Source organism: Fundulus heteroclitus, unplaced genomic scaffold (assembly GCF_011125445.2).
Source record: "Fundulus heteroclitus isolate FHET01 unplaced genomic scaffold, MU-UCD_Fhet_4.1 scaffold_48, whole genome shotgun sequence".
In the NCBI taxonomy this organism is placed as follows: domain Eukaryota; kingdom Metazoa; phylum Chordata; class Actinopteri; order Cyprinodontiformes; family Fundulidae; genus Fundulus; species Fundulus heteroclitus.
The window spans coordinates 1,142,345-1,158,297 of record NW_023396901.1 but is presented as its reverse complement, the minus strand read 5'-3'; the positions used below and the strand labels follow the sequence as shown (position 1 = coordinate 1,158,297).

At 38.4% G+C, this 15,953-nt stretch overlaps 1 protein-coding gene across 1 annotated transcript; it reads left to right on the top strand.

Moving 5' to 3' along the window:
* The first annotated feature begins 1,158 nt into the window (after positions 1 to 1,158).
* LOC118560775 lies at positions 1,159 to 7,724 on the top strand. The gene is made up of 4 exons (XM_036132200.1): positions 1,159 to 1,296; positions 1,395 to 1,482; positions 5,542 to 5,874; positions 5,945 to 7,724. The coding sequence occupies exons 1-4, from the start codon at positions 1,282 to 1,284 to the stop codon at positions 6,277 to 6,279; spliced, it is 771 nt and encodes a 256-aa protein (XP_035988093.1). The 5' UTR covers positions 1,159 to 1,281; the 3' UTR covers positions 6,280 to 7,724.
* Positions 7,725 to 15,953: the final 8,229 nt, after the last annotated feature.

Sequence of the window (15,953 nt, the reverse complement as noted above, 5' to 3'; positions counted from 1 at the left end):
ATGGTTTGTGGAAAACTGCAAACTTCACTTCTAATGATTTTTTTTTTCAACATTGGCTTTCTTCTTGTCATTTCTTCGTAAAGACTAGATTTGTGGACAGCACGACTATCAGGCCACCAGAACTTTGGATCACTGCAGATGCTCCAGAGTCCCAATAGGCCCTCTTGACTGTTTCTCTGATTAAAACGTTGTTGTAATTCCTCACTCAGTCTGTCATTTTAGTTGGATATTAAATATTTGCACTTGTTCCTTACTCTATTCGCTTTCATGGAATGGATTTAAAAAAAAAATGTAATTTACATTTAAAATAAATAAATTGAAGAGCTCTCTAATGTTTAACGCATGTAAAATTATTTAATAATGTAATCCTGCTCTATTAAACTGCTTCATACGCTTTTTCCTGATCTGTCCAGTGTGTTTCTTGGTCTTCATGATGCTGTTTGTTCATTAATGTCATCAAACAAACCTCTGTGGCCTTCATTGGACAGCTGTATGTGTACCGAGATGGAACTACACACAATCAGACACTATTTACACATTTGGAGACTCCAGAAAACCATTTATTGTACTGTTTATTTATAGTTTGCAGAGTAAAAGGCTCATCTATGCACCCCACAATTTCCATTTTTTAAGGTTGTAAAATGTTCCAAATCCTATTGTAATATTGAATTTAGAGCTTTTACTGTGAGAAAATATGAAAGTTTAAAAGGGTGCGGGTGTTTTTTAATGTATTTTAAGGAAGTTTGGTAGAAGAGCAAGTAAATATGTAAATATTTTATGATTTTTATGCATATTAAGTTTGTTCTAGACACTTTAAGTCATGTAACCTGGCAACACCATTCCACACTAAACGCACACACATCTCTTGTTATAAAGTGATCTCTCACTAAAACAGAAGCAAGAGTAGAAACAAACTAAATATTTTAGGGATTATTGTAGAATTATGTTGCAAAAATAATGTTTAAGCAGGCATTACAACAATTTGCTGGATAATATGAGGATCTCAGCAGAGGACTTACCTGAGAGTCCTTCATTCAGCAAAAAGTGGAAAGAAACATTCCCTCTCATGTCTGCGCTCATCCATTCCAGGGCAAGCCTGCTCATGTTCAGTCACAGAGCTGGTAAAGCACCACCCAGACTGGGAGTTTCTTTAAAAAAATACAAAACGCTTGATGCTGGATCATCCTCACTTTAACAACTCCTGTTGAGCTTCGATACCGTAAAGGAGGCTGATTTAAACACAGCAACAACAAAAAAAACGAATTAAAAAAACACTGAATTATGGAGAGTATCATGGTAGGTACACACAAAATGGTTCTGTTCAATATCCAGGTATAGTTTTGTATTATTTGCTTTTCTAAATGTGATAACTGTTGATTTGATTGTAAATCAAGGCAAAAAGATCCTGCGGCGCTTCATGGATTCGTCTTGGTTTTGTCCGGGCTTCCATTTTCTGGGTCTTATTAGCAGTCCTCATTCCTGGTGAGTATTTGTTTTTTAAAGTGCATGAAAAAAAGACTAGTTTAGTTCTTATATGCATATCAAAGTGAGATGTTTAACTCATATTGTGAGGGCCTACAAAGAAATGTGTGAGTATGTGTGTGTTTGCTAACTGTATGAGAGCTTCAAGGGATGTCTCCAGCTGACAGTCATTTGGCCATCTTGAGAAATTGCATAAAAACAAGATTACATGCTTAGATCTGCAGGGTTGTTTTTATTACACGTATTTGCATGTTGTGAATGTGTTTTTTATGGCTCTCAGAGCCCGTGTACACACACCCACCACAACACCCGCCAACACTGTCTTCATCTTAGCTTTCCAGTACTTCATCAGTTAAGCCAAGTCAATCAATTACGAGAAAAACATGAAGCAGGGGAAAAGGATTTCTGTAGGTTTCTAAAAGCATTCATTAGCTCACCTTGGACTGATTTTATCTGGGCTGCTTTGAGTGCACAGAAAGTTTGTTTGGGGGGAAAAAACAGACTACTTTGTTAAATAAAAAAAATATTACAACGGATATCACCTATCAGCACCCTGGAGCACGCAGGTAGCGTTGACAGAGACGTGTCACACCCTTACCACAAAGTGTCTACTCTCTTCCCTTTAAGGAAGTGATAGAAAATGACAGCTAGTCTCCTTGAGCACAACTTGTGCAACCCAATTGTACCTTTAACTGGTTACGTGGACTTTTATTTTATTGTTAAACTTACAAAGATAGTATGTGTTTATTTTGAATCGCAGTTCCCTGGATTTAAAAAAAGTCAGAAATCGGCCAACTACCTTCTTTAGATTAGCACAATGAAATACCTCAGTTTAGGGAACAGACATTTTGCCTTGAAAACAACTTAAAAAAGTTTTAACCTGATTTTTTTTATTGATTTATTTCTGCTGTGCTAACACACTGTTGCATTTCTAAAAGCATATTAAGGTAAAATCAGATTTTTTTTAAATAATTTTTTTTCCTGGTTAGCTTTATCCATTTCTGTTCTACACATTAGGCCGTGGGCCAGAATCTGTATGGTGACTTTTCGTATGAACTGTCAGGGGGCAACTTTCTTGCACCGGGATAAGTTGCTACACATAGCAGTGATCTCAAAACACCAATGTTCCCACGTTTTCACTTGCACATTAAGAAGTTATAGCCGATAAAAAATCTAAACTGTGGCGCTCCAGTCCAATAAGTCACGTGATTCGATTTTTGCTGCTCAGCCAATCCGATCGCTGTATTGTCAGCTGAGCGAGTTTACCACGTCATCATGGCTGCGCCCGTAAGATGGTTGTTTCTGTTGTGTCTGTTTCCAGACGAAGAAAGCCCAATAATAGCATTTTGTGGCGCCACCTGGCAGAGATCTTGATGGCAAGAAAAAAATAAATAGCCCAGACCATCCATCCATTCATCCATCCATTCATCCATCCATCCATCCATTCATTTTCTAACACGCTTATCCCTGCGTTCGCGAGGTGCCGGTCCCTATCTCCAGCTGTCAATGGGCGAGAGGCGTTGTATAAACTGGACAGGTCACCAGTCCATCGCAGGGCAGAAATAGTCCAGACTTTTGCCCAATTTACTGTGATATCACCAAGACCTGCTGCGCTAGGATAGCACAGGTGTCGTTGTGCCAAACGACTTATCCCCGCCAGAATTTGTATTCCCTGCGCCAAGAGCGCATTCAGCTGGAAGAATGAATCTAGTCAACTCCGCCTCATTTCCAACCTATTAGGCGTGGAAATGAGGATGTTTTACTTTTCTTAACGAAATATAGCAATGGTGTCGTTACATTATCGTTCATCCATCCATCCAGTATAATACGTTATGAGAAAGAAAACGGTCATTTCCAGATGTGTCACGAAAATATTAGCTTTATGTTATTAGATTGTCGAATGTCTGTCTGCTGAAACCAAAATCCACCTTCCTAAGTCCATCACAGCTGTCTGCTGGTTCTCTTTTTTTCTTTTTTGGTAGCTAAACCCGCATGAATAGATTATATAAAGCGGATTTCACGTGTGATCAAATGAACACTGAATAAAGGCACAGCCAAAATTATCAGATTTAATAAGATTTTAATTCAACCAAGAACCTTATCGAGATATTAACCGTATTAAGAAAACGAGATATGTCTCTTTTAAAAATAGAACAACGTATTAGGAGTTTAAAAAAAATAAATTTCATTTTACTAGAATGTGATGTTTAAAATATTTAGACTTCACAAAGCTGGAGGTTAAAACTTTTATTGATTTCAAAAATACAATACAAAATTCTACAAATTCCGAAGGGGATAACTCGTTTGGCACAACGAGTTTATACAACGCGTCTCACCCATTGACAGCTGGAGCTCGGCACCAGCACCTCGCAAACCCAGCGGGGATAAGCCTGTTAGAAAATGGATGGATGGATGGATGGATGGACAGATGGTCTGGGCTATTTATTTTTTTCTTGCCATCAAGATCTCTGCCAGCTGGCGCCAGAAAATGCTATTATTGGGCTTTCTTCATCTGGAAACAAATGCATACAAACATCTTACGAGCGCAGCCATGATGAACTGATGAAAGCGCACAGCTGACAATACAGCGATCTGATTGGCTGAGCAGCAAAAATCGAATCACGTGACCTCTTGGACCGGAGCGCCACAGTTTAGATTTTTTATCGGCTATAACTTATTAATGTGCAAGCGAAAACGTGGGAACATTGGTGTTTTGAGATCACTGCTATGTGTAGCAACTTATCCTGGTGGAAGAAAGTTGCCCCCTGACAGTTCATACGAAACTTCTTAAGGAAGCGTCCTACAGATTCTGGCCCACGGCCTACATGTACTGTTATTGACAAGGGACCTCAGGGGAACAAATCTGCTTTTGGAGCCATTCCCACCGTTAGCTTGATTCTCTGGGGAGGGGCAATCAAGGTTTTTCCACAATACTCTCAAACTTAACTGTCTGCTGTAGATCTTAATTTACATAGTCCTAATTATCTAGTTGATGCTTTTATTTTCCATATAGGTTTGGAGTTCATTCTTGATTCCTTATTATGTTATTAAAAATTATCTTATTTCTTATTTAGTTCCACATTATTTATGGTTTACAATATTGCTGAATTTAATACAACACAAACACATAATTTCATATAATTAATATGAAAATTAGGGAAAGTAGGCATGATTGAGCACAACTCTGACCCCTGGTTGGCAGTAATATGCTTTCAATAGGATCCTTGGCATGCGTAGAATTTACATCAATAGCTATCAGTGATTTATTGTTCTCATACACCAAAGCCTTCTGGTGGGTTGAGATGTATTTACATCAGTAATTTGACTTCTAAGAATTTTTTAAATAATTTTTAAATAAAGTTTTTCACATAAAAATTTAAGTTTTTCTCCAACACATTTAGTCAATCACAAAAAAGCAGCAGTTTAATGGCAACGTATTAATACATTTTAGAAAGGGCCATTCACAGAATTTTCTTTTCTCTTGGATCAGGGTTCTTAAGCTGGTCCTGATTTGGATGGTGAACAAGCCTTTAAGACTTTGCCCAACTTTTATACACAAGTTAAAATGTTACAACGATCATGAACTGTACTTAACAAATACAAATTCTCATCAACTTGTCCAGATTTGTGGAGAGGGCTGAATCCTAAAGTAGATCAGACAATATTTTTTTTAACCATAACTTTACCACACTGCTCAATTGCTAGCATAGCACAGTATCTACCAGTAGAAATGTTTGTGGTCAAGCAGATTGTTATAAAACCTGCTGGAAAACATGTATAAATTTAAATATGAAAATGTTTAGATATGAAAATGATAAGACTTTTAGAAAACTAGCTTATTAGATTCAAATTGGGCTACACTGGACAAAAAAGCAAACTTTAACAGGCTTTCAAACGTTTGTTAAACTGCCATCTTCATTTGTGATTTCTATCTACTTGTTGGCATCGGTGATGCAGGTATGAACAGAAAATTTGAAATTAAATTACTTTCCTGTCATGCAAGTCTTTGAGGAATTTTCTGTCATGCTTTCTAAACTCGGTTTTTCTGTCATCGATCAGTGGCTGAGGGTAAGCAGCTGGACACCCTGCCAAAGGTGACTGCGAGCTGCGGGGAACAAGTGACCCTGACGTGCAATGCCAGCGCATCACTGCTGAAGGATGTAAACGTGGTGAAATTTAACTGGCAATTCAAAAATACGACCTTGTGCCAATACGAGTCGAAGGACGTCAATTCCGATAAGATCCGGTGCAAAAGCACAAACACGACATCTGGAGGACTCACTCTCTCTATGACCATCCTCAACATAATCCCGAAAGATGAGGGAGTCTACCTCTGCAAACTCCACACAACGGGTGCAGCAGCAAACGGGCAGAGTCACGTTAAAGTTGAAGGTCAGTCAGTTTGAAACATATCCCATTGCGTGTGTTTTTCTATCTCTCTGAACTTTATTCTTCTTCACAGACTGTGTTGGAAGTTCTGATGACTCCATGGATAACAACACAGCCAGATGCTCCTTTGACAGAGTTTTCCCCGCGGGCGTGGTCCACTGGTACCAGGGAGATGCAAACCTAACAAAGACCTCCAAAACAGAAAACATTCCTGCCGCGGAAGACTTTTTCAAAGTTGTTAGCGAAATTCCCGCGAAGGAAGCCAGCCAATCATTAAACTGCTCGCTGTGGATGCCTTCTACCAACATTTACGTCGCCAGTCGGCTGGTTACCTCTTCGGGCAGCATCAGCCACCTCCAGTGGATCTGCATGATGGTGGGGATCTTCATGAGGAGCCTAATCATGTGAAGAAAGTAGCTGTTTGGAATATTGATTGACATAAAAGCGAGTCACTGATAGAGATAAGCAGTTGTTAAGGCCTTGGGATTTATGTCTTTTTTTTTTTGTTAGTGTGCATTTTGTTTGGGATTGCTGTAAATGTTGGGTAGGTGGTGGGAGAAAATATCTTATTAGCATTTTTCTTGGCAAGGTTTTAACTTACTAATCTGTTATGGGAACTAACAAGTAAACAAAACTAAACAGATATGTTTTATGACAGCCTGAAATACTATTTGCACTTTAAACTCCATTACAACACTGACACTTTTTTTTAAAACATGGCTCTCCACTTGATGGCAGCAACGCATTGATGTACAGTATATTAAAGAAGACGCAAATATGCCTTGCCTGATAAGAATGGTCACTGTTTAGATATCTTCTGGATTTTCTTTTATTGTTGTATTAATAATTTGCTCACCATGTGCAAAAATAGTTTTTCTAAACAATGTGTATTAATGTGAAACAGTAATAGCTCCTTTACAGATTTTTTCCTTATTTTGTTAAAGGGGCCATGACTACAAATTAGATTTTTCAAAGGTTTTGGGGGTATAGTATGGTCTGTTGCACACTGATGAGGGAGTATGAATGTCATAACTGAATGCCAAAGTACCTGCTCAGGTGCGGTCAGCTCTGTTACCTTGCTCAAAAATGGTCAGATCAGAATAGGAGTTGTCTTTCTATGTAATTCCCCCATGTTAAATCTTAAATTGACTTTTTAATTTGGTCCATTGGTGTTAAAATTTGTTTTATGTTAAAGATGGAGTGTGGAAAAAGGCCGGAACAAAATCTGTAAGGGACTACTACTACTACTACTACTACTACTACTACTACTACTACTACTACTACTACTAATAATAATAATAATAATAATAATAATAATAATAATAATAATAATAATAATAATAATAATAGCAATGTGTCTTGTAGTCGCATGGAGGCAATGTTTTTTCATAAAACATTATTTGGTTAAATTACATAAATACATGATTAATTCCAGATCACTGAATATGGTCAAATAGATTTCTTCCCAATGTTGTCATTCTAGTATTTATCAATGTTTAAGTGTTAACAACCTTTGTTGTTTTCATGTGTTGTGAAAGGTCACAGCTGTGAGTTTTTTTTAAATTTTGTTAGCAATGTTCAGCACAATATATGTGACACTGATGTAAAAATAGAGCTCGTGTTGTCTCTGTGTTGCATAAAACCTTGATAAGATATATGTGACTTACACATATAAGTAATGTCCAAAAATGACCTTTTTTTTAAAAATATATATATAAAAAAATTACATGTTGTTTAAATTCTGTCACTGAACCTTCTATAAATTAGTCTTTGTCTCTAATAAAACAGTAATATTTTGTGAAATTAAAGAACTAAACATTCTGTTTTGCAAAATAAAGGAGTCCTTCTCCAAGTTTTTTGGCATGTCCATTTCTTTCTGTTTGGGATTTATGTTGATTGGCGCTTAGCTGCTAAGCTAACAGCTAATGACTTTTAGACCCATTCCTGCATTGGGACATATGGGTTCAAAGAAAGCGGCGTCTGCTAAAGAGGCCGAAGACATGAAAACATCCTTCAACTTTTTCATTGAAGAAATAATAAAGGGAAAGTTCTCTGTCTCCAAAGTGCTAGTGCTGAGTTGCTGATTTGAGGCAATACATCTTCAGGGGTGTCAAGCTCCAGTCCTCGAGGGACGATGTCCTGAAACTTTTAGAGGTTTCCCTGGTCCCACACGCCTGAATCAAATGGCACGATTAGCTCCTCAGTATGCAGTCAGGTTCTCCAGAGTCCTGCTAATTACTTGATTATTTGACTCAGGCATATCGGACCAGGGACACATTTAAAAGTTGCAGGACACCGGCCCTTGAGGACTGGACTTTGACACCTGTGATCTGGATGAATGACATCCTTATCACTGGGCTCCATATTAAGCCCCCATCCAGATGGGTGCCAACGGCACAGAGGTAGCTACCCATATATAGTCCCAAGGGATAGCTCTGTACTGTACCAAGAACAAAACCTGCCATAGCCTGCCCAGGAACAAACACCAGTAACAAACCTGCAGCTTTCACTAGGTTTGTCAACGGAACCATATTACACAGCTAAAAGCAAAACAAAACAAAGTGAAGAAACACCTTCATCAATGAGCTCCTGACAAAGCACAACTCAGACATCTCCAAAGACGCCCATAACCTGAACCGTCACGCCTAGACTACAAACTGAAATATTCAAATGTAATGGGGCACCGAAGGAGGCCCAAGTACTGGTGGTGAGTGGTTTTGGAGAACTGGACAAATAGCAATAATTAGGAAGAACTGGACTGCAAGGTAACAACTCTGCGAACATTCCCGGCACCACAGCATGTCACCTGCTGGAGAAAACGTAACCCAGAGGATCACTGAATCGGATCATTTTGGTCTGTAACCATCTCACTACATTGATCGTAACTGAACTGTTTGCTCAGGTGGTAGCTGTTCGTACACATGATTAATACAGAGCTAAAAGAAAAAAATCTGGTTTGGCAGAAATAACTTATACATTTTTTGAATGAAATAAAGTTACTGGTTATGGGTATGGCAGAGCTACACCACAATTACAAGTTTATTTAGGTAGGTAGAGTGTAATAACCAATGAACAAACACTGTATGTTGGAAATCTAACATGACAACATTACAAGACAAATTAAGACAAACGTTCTTCCGTATTTAAATAACTGCAGTGCTTTGGGGGAATAAATATAAAAGTGCAACGCAAAAGATAGCAAAAAGGATTATTCACAGGGCTGGATGTATTAAACAAAACTGCTCAAATTTACTGATACCTTGGAAGTACAAAAAGAGCTAATAATATGAGGGGGAAAAAAAATGATCAGGAAATACTCGACATGTTCATACAACTAGTATGCACACTAGATTCACGGCAAACACTGTGCAAAACATGTGCCAATGCAGCAGATTTTAGCAGTTACTGCACAAAGTCAGCTAGGAGGAGATGTTACTGAAATTATAAAAATGCTTCCACACCAGAAAGCTCCAGCTCTTCAACTGATGAAGCACTCCCTCATAACTTTGATAACAACTTCTGACTAAATCAGTTGTAAATGTTTTTTTTTTTATAAATAAATGACGTAGATGCTTTAAATTCCTCGCTGCAGATTGTATAAAATCACATGATTCATCACTTTATTTCATTTAAAGACAAAAACCTGTGACTGAATTAACAAAAAAAAAAAAAGCAGATTATGTGTAACCTAAAACATACAGTAGTAATTTGTGATTCATTGTCAGCAATAAAACAAATTTATTTGCAACCCAGACACAGACATCACATTTCTAGTACAGAAAGCAACAGGATTATCATCTGATAAGCACCTGGTACCGAGTTGATCCGGTAACAGGAGGCTGACCCGGGAATACCAAACGAGAGGTGAGGGTGAACCGGGAATGTCTGGTAGAGGATCCCATTTGGAAGATATTCAACTTTCTCCTCCAGGAGATTTTCTTTCTCATCATCCAGGGAAGGCTGGGAACCCGCTCATGACTTTTATTCCAGATGCAGTTTGCAGAAGCTACAGACTGATGGTAATTTTTCTGAGAGGCGTCCTGCAGTGTGATGAAAAAATAAATTAAAATCTTAGGCCATTGTGACTATTGATAGATTTGGAGGAAAAAGATAAAGATCTTAGTGGACCAGTACAACCTTAAATTACAGTATCATGAAAAAGTAACATGAACATTTCAGACCCCGCCATGATTTCTAAGTGGGAGAACTTGCAAAGTTGCGGGGAGTTCAAAAACTTATTTTCCACACTGTATGTAGTTGCTAGAATTGTGTTGAGTTATGGGTTTTGCTGCAAGTATAGGGACTGATGCACCTGTCAAAACAGATCATATTAAGTAGAAAGAAAATTATGTGAAAATGTTAGGAAATTGAAGCTTGGTGAAAAATAAGAAATGAAATAGGTCTTCCAAATGGACAATGACTCTGAACATACAGTAAAATGACTTTCAAAACAGCTTAAGGTAAACAAGGTCGTTGTTTTGGATTTGCCATTAGAAAGTTCTAAACTCAGTCCCATAAATGAATTGTTGACAGAGCTGAATTTGTATGAGAAGTCAATTTCCACTGTATATGGATCAAAATCAAGAACGTACTGCATTATGGTCATATCAACTGATAATAAAATTATTTGTTATGATAATTTGGTGACGGTGGCAATAAAGTGCATTCTGTTACTGAATAGCAGCTAGATCTTGTTATATGTAATATTTGATTCATATATCTGTATTATAACCATGACACAACTATAAAGGGGCATTTTTGCTGAGAGTTCCAACTTCCAACATTCGTTGCCTCCAATTTTGTCCATATTCTACCAGCGGCAGCAAAGCAGGAACCGTCTTAGAAATTAGGAGGAGTTTAACCTTTTAATTACAGCAGACACAAAGAAAGCAAATAAAACCTAACACTGTGGCTTGTCGGCGCGCTTTGCAGATGTCAAGGTTAATATTCAGTTCAGCTGTGTCAACATCTGAGCAGGGTAAGAAGATATTCTCTGCTAAAAATGCTGAACAAATACACTGAAACCTCCCTGCATCCCATACACATTTGCTTTTTGTGTCTTTTGTTTTTTACTGATGGGAATTTTAATCACACTTGGAAAAAAGTATTTGCTTCCCCCCCTCTTTGACGTGACAATTTTTTGACCTTTTGGTAGCAGCTAACTACACACAAACTTGATTCTGGGGGATGATAAAAACAGCACCTCTTTGCTGACTATTTCCTATGTCGGCTAAGTTGAAATTGAGAGCTCAAAGGTTTGCGTTCAGGTGAGCTTTTGAAATAAACAGCTATGTTTGAAATACAATGATGCTCACTTATTTAAAAGACATTGAATTAAATACACTGGAAATTGAGAAAGGAGCAAACCCTGTCAACACGGACATCAGCAGAACCAAATAACATCTTAATTTTCTCTTCTAACAAAATTGAGATCATCTCCAAATTATTGCGAACAAAATATAATTGGATTCTATTTGGGACTCCTCAAATCGACAGAGTGTAACTAATTTTGCTTTTAATTTGCAAAAACCAAGTACTGCCTTGGTGTTTTCTGGTGAAAAAGAGGCCCATCTTTACTCTTTCCCAGGGAGAGGGAAGAGGAAGTAACCAAAAAAACAAAACGAAATAATAACCGGGAAAATTAGAGAGTCTATATCCGCACAGCTAATATTACCAGGCGGGGACAATTCATGAGGAGGGGGGATTCAAAACCGATGTGGAGGTTGCAGGTTTTCTGCTGGACAGGTAAGTTAATTCAGTTTATTTTTGGTGTTACGTTAGCAACAGATCAGTGTGATCCAGCAACTACTCTGTCCTCCCAGCAGAGATTGCTACTTTGTTCATCTTGTCTCCCTCTCAGGGAGTATGTGTGTACGCTGATATCAGCCAGTACAAAGAGTCTATTGCGCAGCAGCGCCAGCGGGTCTCTTTTTCTCGTGTTAATAGTCGCTTATTTTAGAGTCCAAATAAGTGATTGCACCTTCAGAAACGAGCCGAAAAACTGAGACTCAAGAGGGAAAACAACAAGCATCTTGGTTACAGTGGCAAATAACATTTCACACGGTGATCATTGCTATTAGCTATTAGCAGTAGCATGGTACCAAATACATGGAGGACATGTTGACATTGCCCCATTTTGACACTCTACAGCTTCTGTATTACTATGCTTTTAACACAAAGTTGTTTGTAATTTAAAAAGCGCACCACTAGGTCTTACATGATCTTAGATGAAAATCTCTGCTTCTCATTTCTTAGTGCATATGAGTCTTTGTGGAGATCAGAAATTAGATGGGAGGGAACACCAGTGAAAGACAACCACATTCAAGGGGGAATCCAGACCTTTATCAAACAAAAGGTCAGGCTCAAGTCTCATTAAAATTCATCTGAGGATCAGTCGCCCTGATAATAACCTGACTGTACAAAGTCCAAGGGAAAACAAAACCTAAGCTGTGAAAAGCTGTATGGAATGAAAAGTTTGTACTTTTCTCTTATGAACTGAAAAATGTAATTAATTTGTTTTTCTCTCCCTGTCTTCAGCAAACACAGATCATTGTCTCCCATTCACAGCACGGGTCACTAGCTCCTGGGGGACATCCTCAAAAAGGGAATTAGGAGAAAGTTAAAACATTTGCCATTCTTCTTGAATGTTCAGCAACCTGGAAATTTTGAGTCTTCAATTCTTGTCTATTGGATGGTGTACAAGTCATTTACAAGTAAATAAAACTGTTATTTTCTGTGGTATGTTAGCCGGGCGCAGCCTTTACCCAGAGATGCAGATAACAATTTTAGCCATGCTTGATGCTAATGCAGTGGGTAAATGTTATGTTATTTTGTCCAGTTTAAAACTAATTTGATGGTCAGGGACAATTTAGTGTTTCAGGAGATTTCAGCTCATGTAGGGGCTCAGGAAAATACTTATTTTTAAAACATGTTCCACTGACACTGACTTTGCTTTCCTTTCATTCTGTTTTTCACCTTCATTTTTTTTAAATATGATTATTGCTAAACATTTCCCCATGGAGTTGCTAAAACAAGATTTACAGAAGTTTTTTTTACATAACACTGAAGCCGTTAATATATTTGTGATGCACCCTCAGAATCTGGAGACCCAATAATTCAACCGACACAAGGAGTAAACATTTTAAAGAGTTTATTTTCAATAAACTGCTGCAGCTGGAACAGAAAACGACTGGAACACGTATCAGGATCTCCGCGGAGAAGAGAATAAGGTTAGCGGCCAGGAATAACTCAGTGAGGGTGACAACACTCTGAATAAGCACCACTAGCCTTCTCAGACCAGGAGGTTGCAGTGGCTCTGGGGATTGATCCTGACAGCTCCATCTGGATGATCTGAATCACTTTGTGACTGATCCAAACATGTTGTCGGGGCAAGAGCAAGCGGGGAAATAGCCCAGACCTTTGCCCAGTTTACTGTGATATCACCAAGACCTGCTGCGCTAGTGTGCTATCTTAGCGCAGCAGGTCTTGGTGATATCACAATAAAATTCTGGGCTATTTCTGCCCTGCGATAGACTGGCGACCTGTCCAGGGTTGTACCCCGCCTCTCGCCCATTGACAGCTGGAGACAGACACCGGCACCCCTCACGAACCCAGCAGGGATAAGCGTGTTAGAAAATGAATGATGGATGGTCTGGGCTATTTCTTTTTCCTTGCTATCAAGATCTCTGCCAACTGGCGCCAGAAAAAGCTATTATTGGGCTTTCTTCATCTGGAAACAAATGTTTACAACCCTTTACGGGTGCAGCCATGATGTACTGGTTGAACTCGCTCAGCTGACAATACAGCGATCTGATTGGCCGAGCAGCAAAAATCGAATCGGATCACGTGACCTCTTGGACCGGAGCGCCACAGTTTAGATTTTTTATCGGCTATAACTTATGATTGTGCAAGTGAAAACTTGGGAACATTGGTGTTTTGAGATCACTGCTGTGTGTAGCAACTTATCCCGGTGGAAGAAAGTTGCCCCCTGACAGTTCATACGAAACTTCTTAAGGAGACGTCCTACAGATTCTGGCCCATGGACTACTTGTTTATTAAACACATATAGGGCCCCAGTACTACATGGAAGTGCTGCACACAACCACCGATTCCTGCCTCATCCTCCTCATGCTGCTCATCAGCTTGGTTCCACAGGGCTGTGGAATGGCGTCTCATCCCTCGACTGAAATTCAGTTTGTTGTAAATCATCCAATGTAGTTGTGTTGGTTCCCCTACTATAAACAGCTCACCCTGACTGATCCAACAAGTGTTCAATAATAGGGTTGAGGTTAGGATTGCAACTATGTAATTTCCTCCTCTCCACTGTAGAGGTAAGCATGGACTTCTTGGACTGTAGTTTGGTCCTTGAGAGTTGGAGATATAGAGTCCCCACTGATGACGTCAAGCTTTTTTCCAGTGAGGTAGGTGCCCCCCGTCCCCATCACACTGCTTCCACCAAAATCTGTTTGGGACTGGGATGTGGCAACTTATCCATGGTTGGAACCAATGTACTGAACGTACTTGTTCCTAACACTTAACCTTCACATAAATGTTCCTAACGAATGTGGAAACATTTACAAAAAAAATAATACAAAATAAAAAATTAATAGGCTGTGGAACTGTATACAGTTTATTTCAAAGAAGCTTTGTCACAACAAAGAAATAACGGACCAATCATAAATACTGTTTATGCTACACTAGGTTAAGATACCATCCATCAATCCATTCACCAAGTCCTTAATGCATGTTTATTTCTGTTCAGGGTCACTGGAGTTCTCAAGTCTATCTCAGTAACCTATGGGCAAAAGGCAGGATACAGCTTAGACATGCAGTAAATCCAAAGACAGTGCACATATTTACATGAACATCATAAAAATAAAGTGTAATATTAGATCAATAAGAAGCCTACATATAAAATTGTGAAATGAAAAACAATAAAAAAATACACTTATGTAATCTTCCAATTATTTTATATGACAAAAGGTGTCAGGGCTCCTCTTTGTGCTCTCATCGCACACACATTGTATCCATCACACAGGAAAGGCAATTTACAGGTCTGCAAGAAAGCCGCGTGTAGGAGGCAGTAGTAGCAATAAACGCAAAGGAGGCGATTTCTAGTTAAAAACCTGCTGTGCATGTAGTCCAGGCACAGACCAGTATAGGAAAAAGACTGAATTAAATTGCATTGCCTCCTTACAGAAACACCAGAATGTTCTGGTCCCCTTTTGGGTGTTGGATAACAAGCTTAGCTATAGGTGCAACACAAAATCATTCTTCCACTTCTGACATAAACTCTCAGAGCATGCACTAATCATTTTAAAACATCCCTCTTAATTTAAAAATATGCTGTTAAATGTCTTTTATTGATCCATGCTGTTGTAATTTATTTTAGCTGTCACTATGCAGACTTTATTGAGCATTTTGTGACGTTTGAATTACTGTGGCTAGATTACAGCTGAAAGAGGCAAAAATTATTTATACTCTTAATAGAGTGGAACAATGTTTTTGATTTGTAATCTAGTTTTTGTTTTTTGTTTTAATTGGTGTCACTTAGACGCCTTGGAAGAAATGATTTGGTTTTCTGATCAGACAGTCAAAGTTGTGGTAAATTTTAATAGATGGCTCAGTTTTCTGGTTCTCTTGAGAGGTTTTCACTTAAATTGTAGCGGTATTATACTGTTGTTTACATAAATGTTATAATTATTTACAAGGTAGTTGGGTATAAGTTGCAACCCTCCTGGTTAGAAACTCACCATAAATCAAAATGTAGTGAAGAATTAGTTCAGGATCTTAGAGGTTCTGATAAAAGTCTACAAGGACTTAACACCTTCATTAGTTAACTCTCTTGGCATCTTTATTATTCAGAAATATAAACTAACTAGTCCTGGAGGCTCAAGCTAATGGCTATCCAAGAGCAACCCAAAAACAAAGTTTGCTCACCAGCCTAAAACAACTACAGTCTCATTAAGGTTGTACAGTTCATTGAATTATCGGTCAGATTAAGAAAATTAGGACTGTGTAAAATAAAACAGCTTTCATCCAGTCTACTATAAAAGTATTTTTTCCCTTTATTCTGCTTTCGT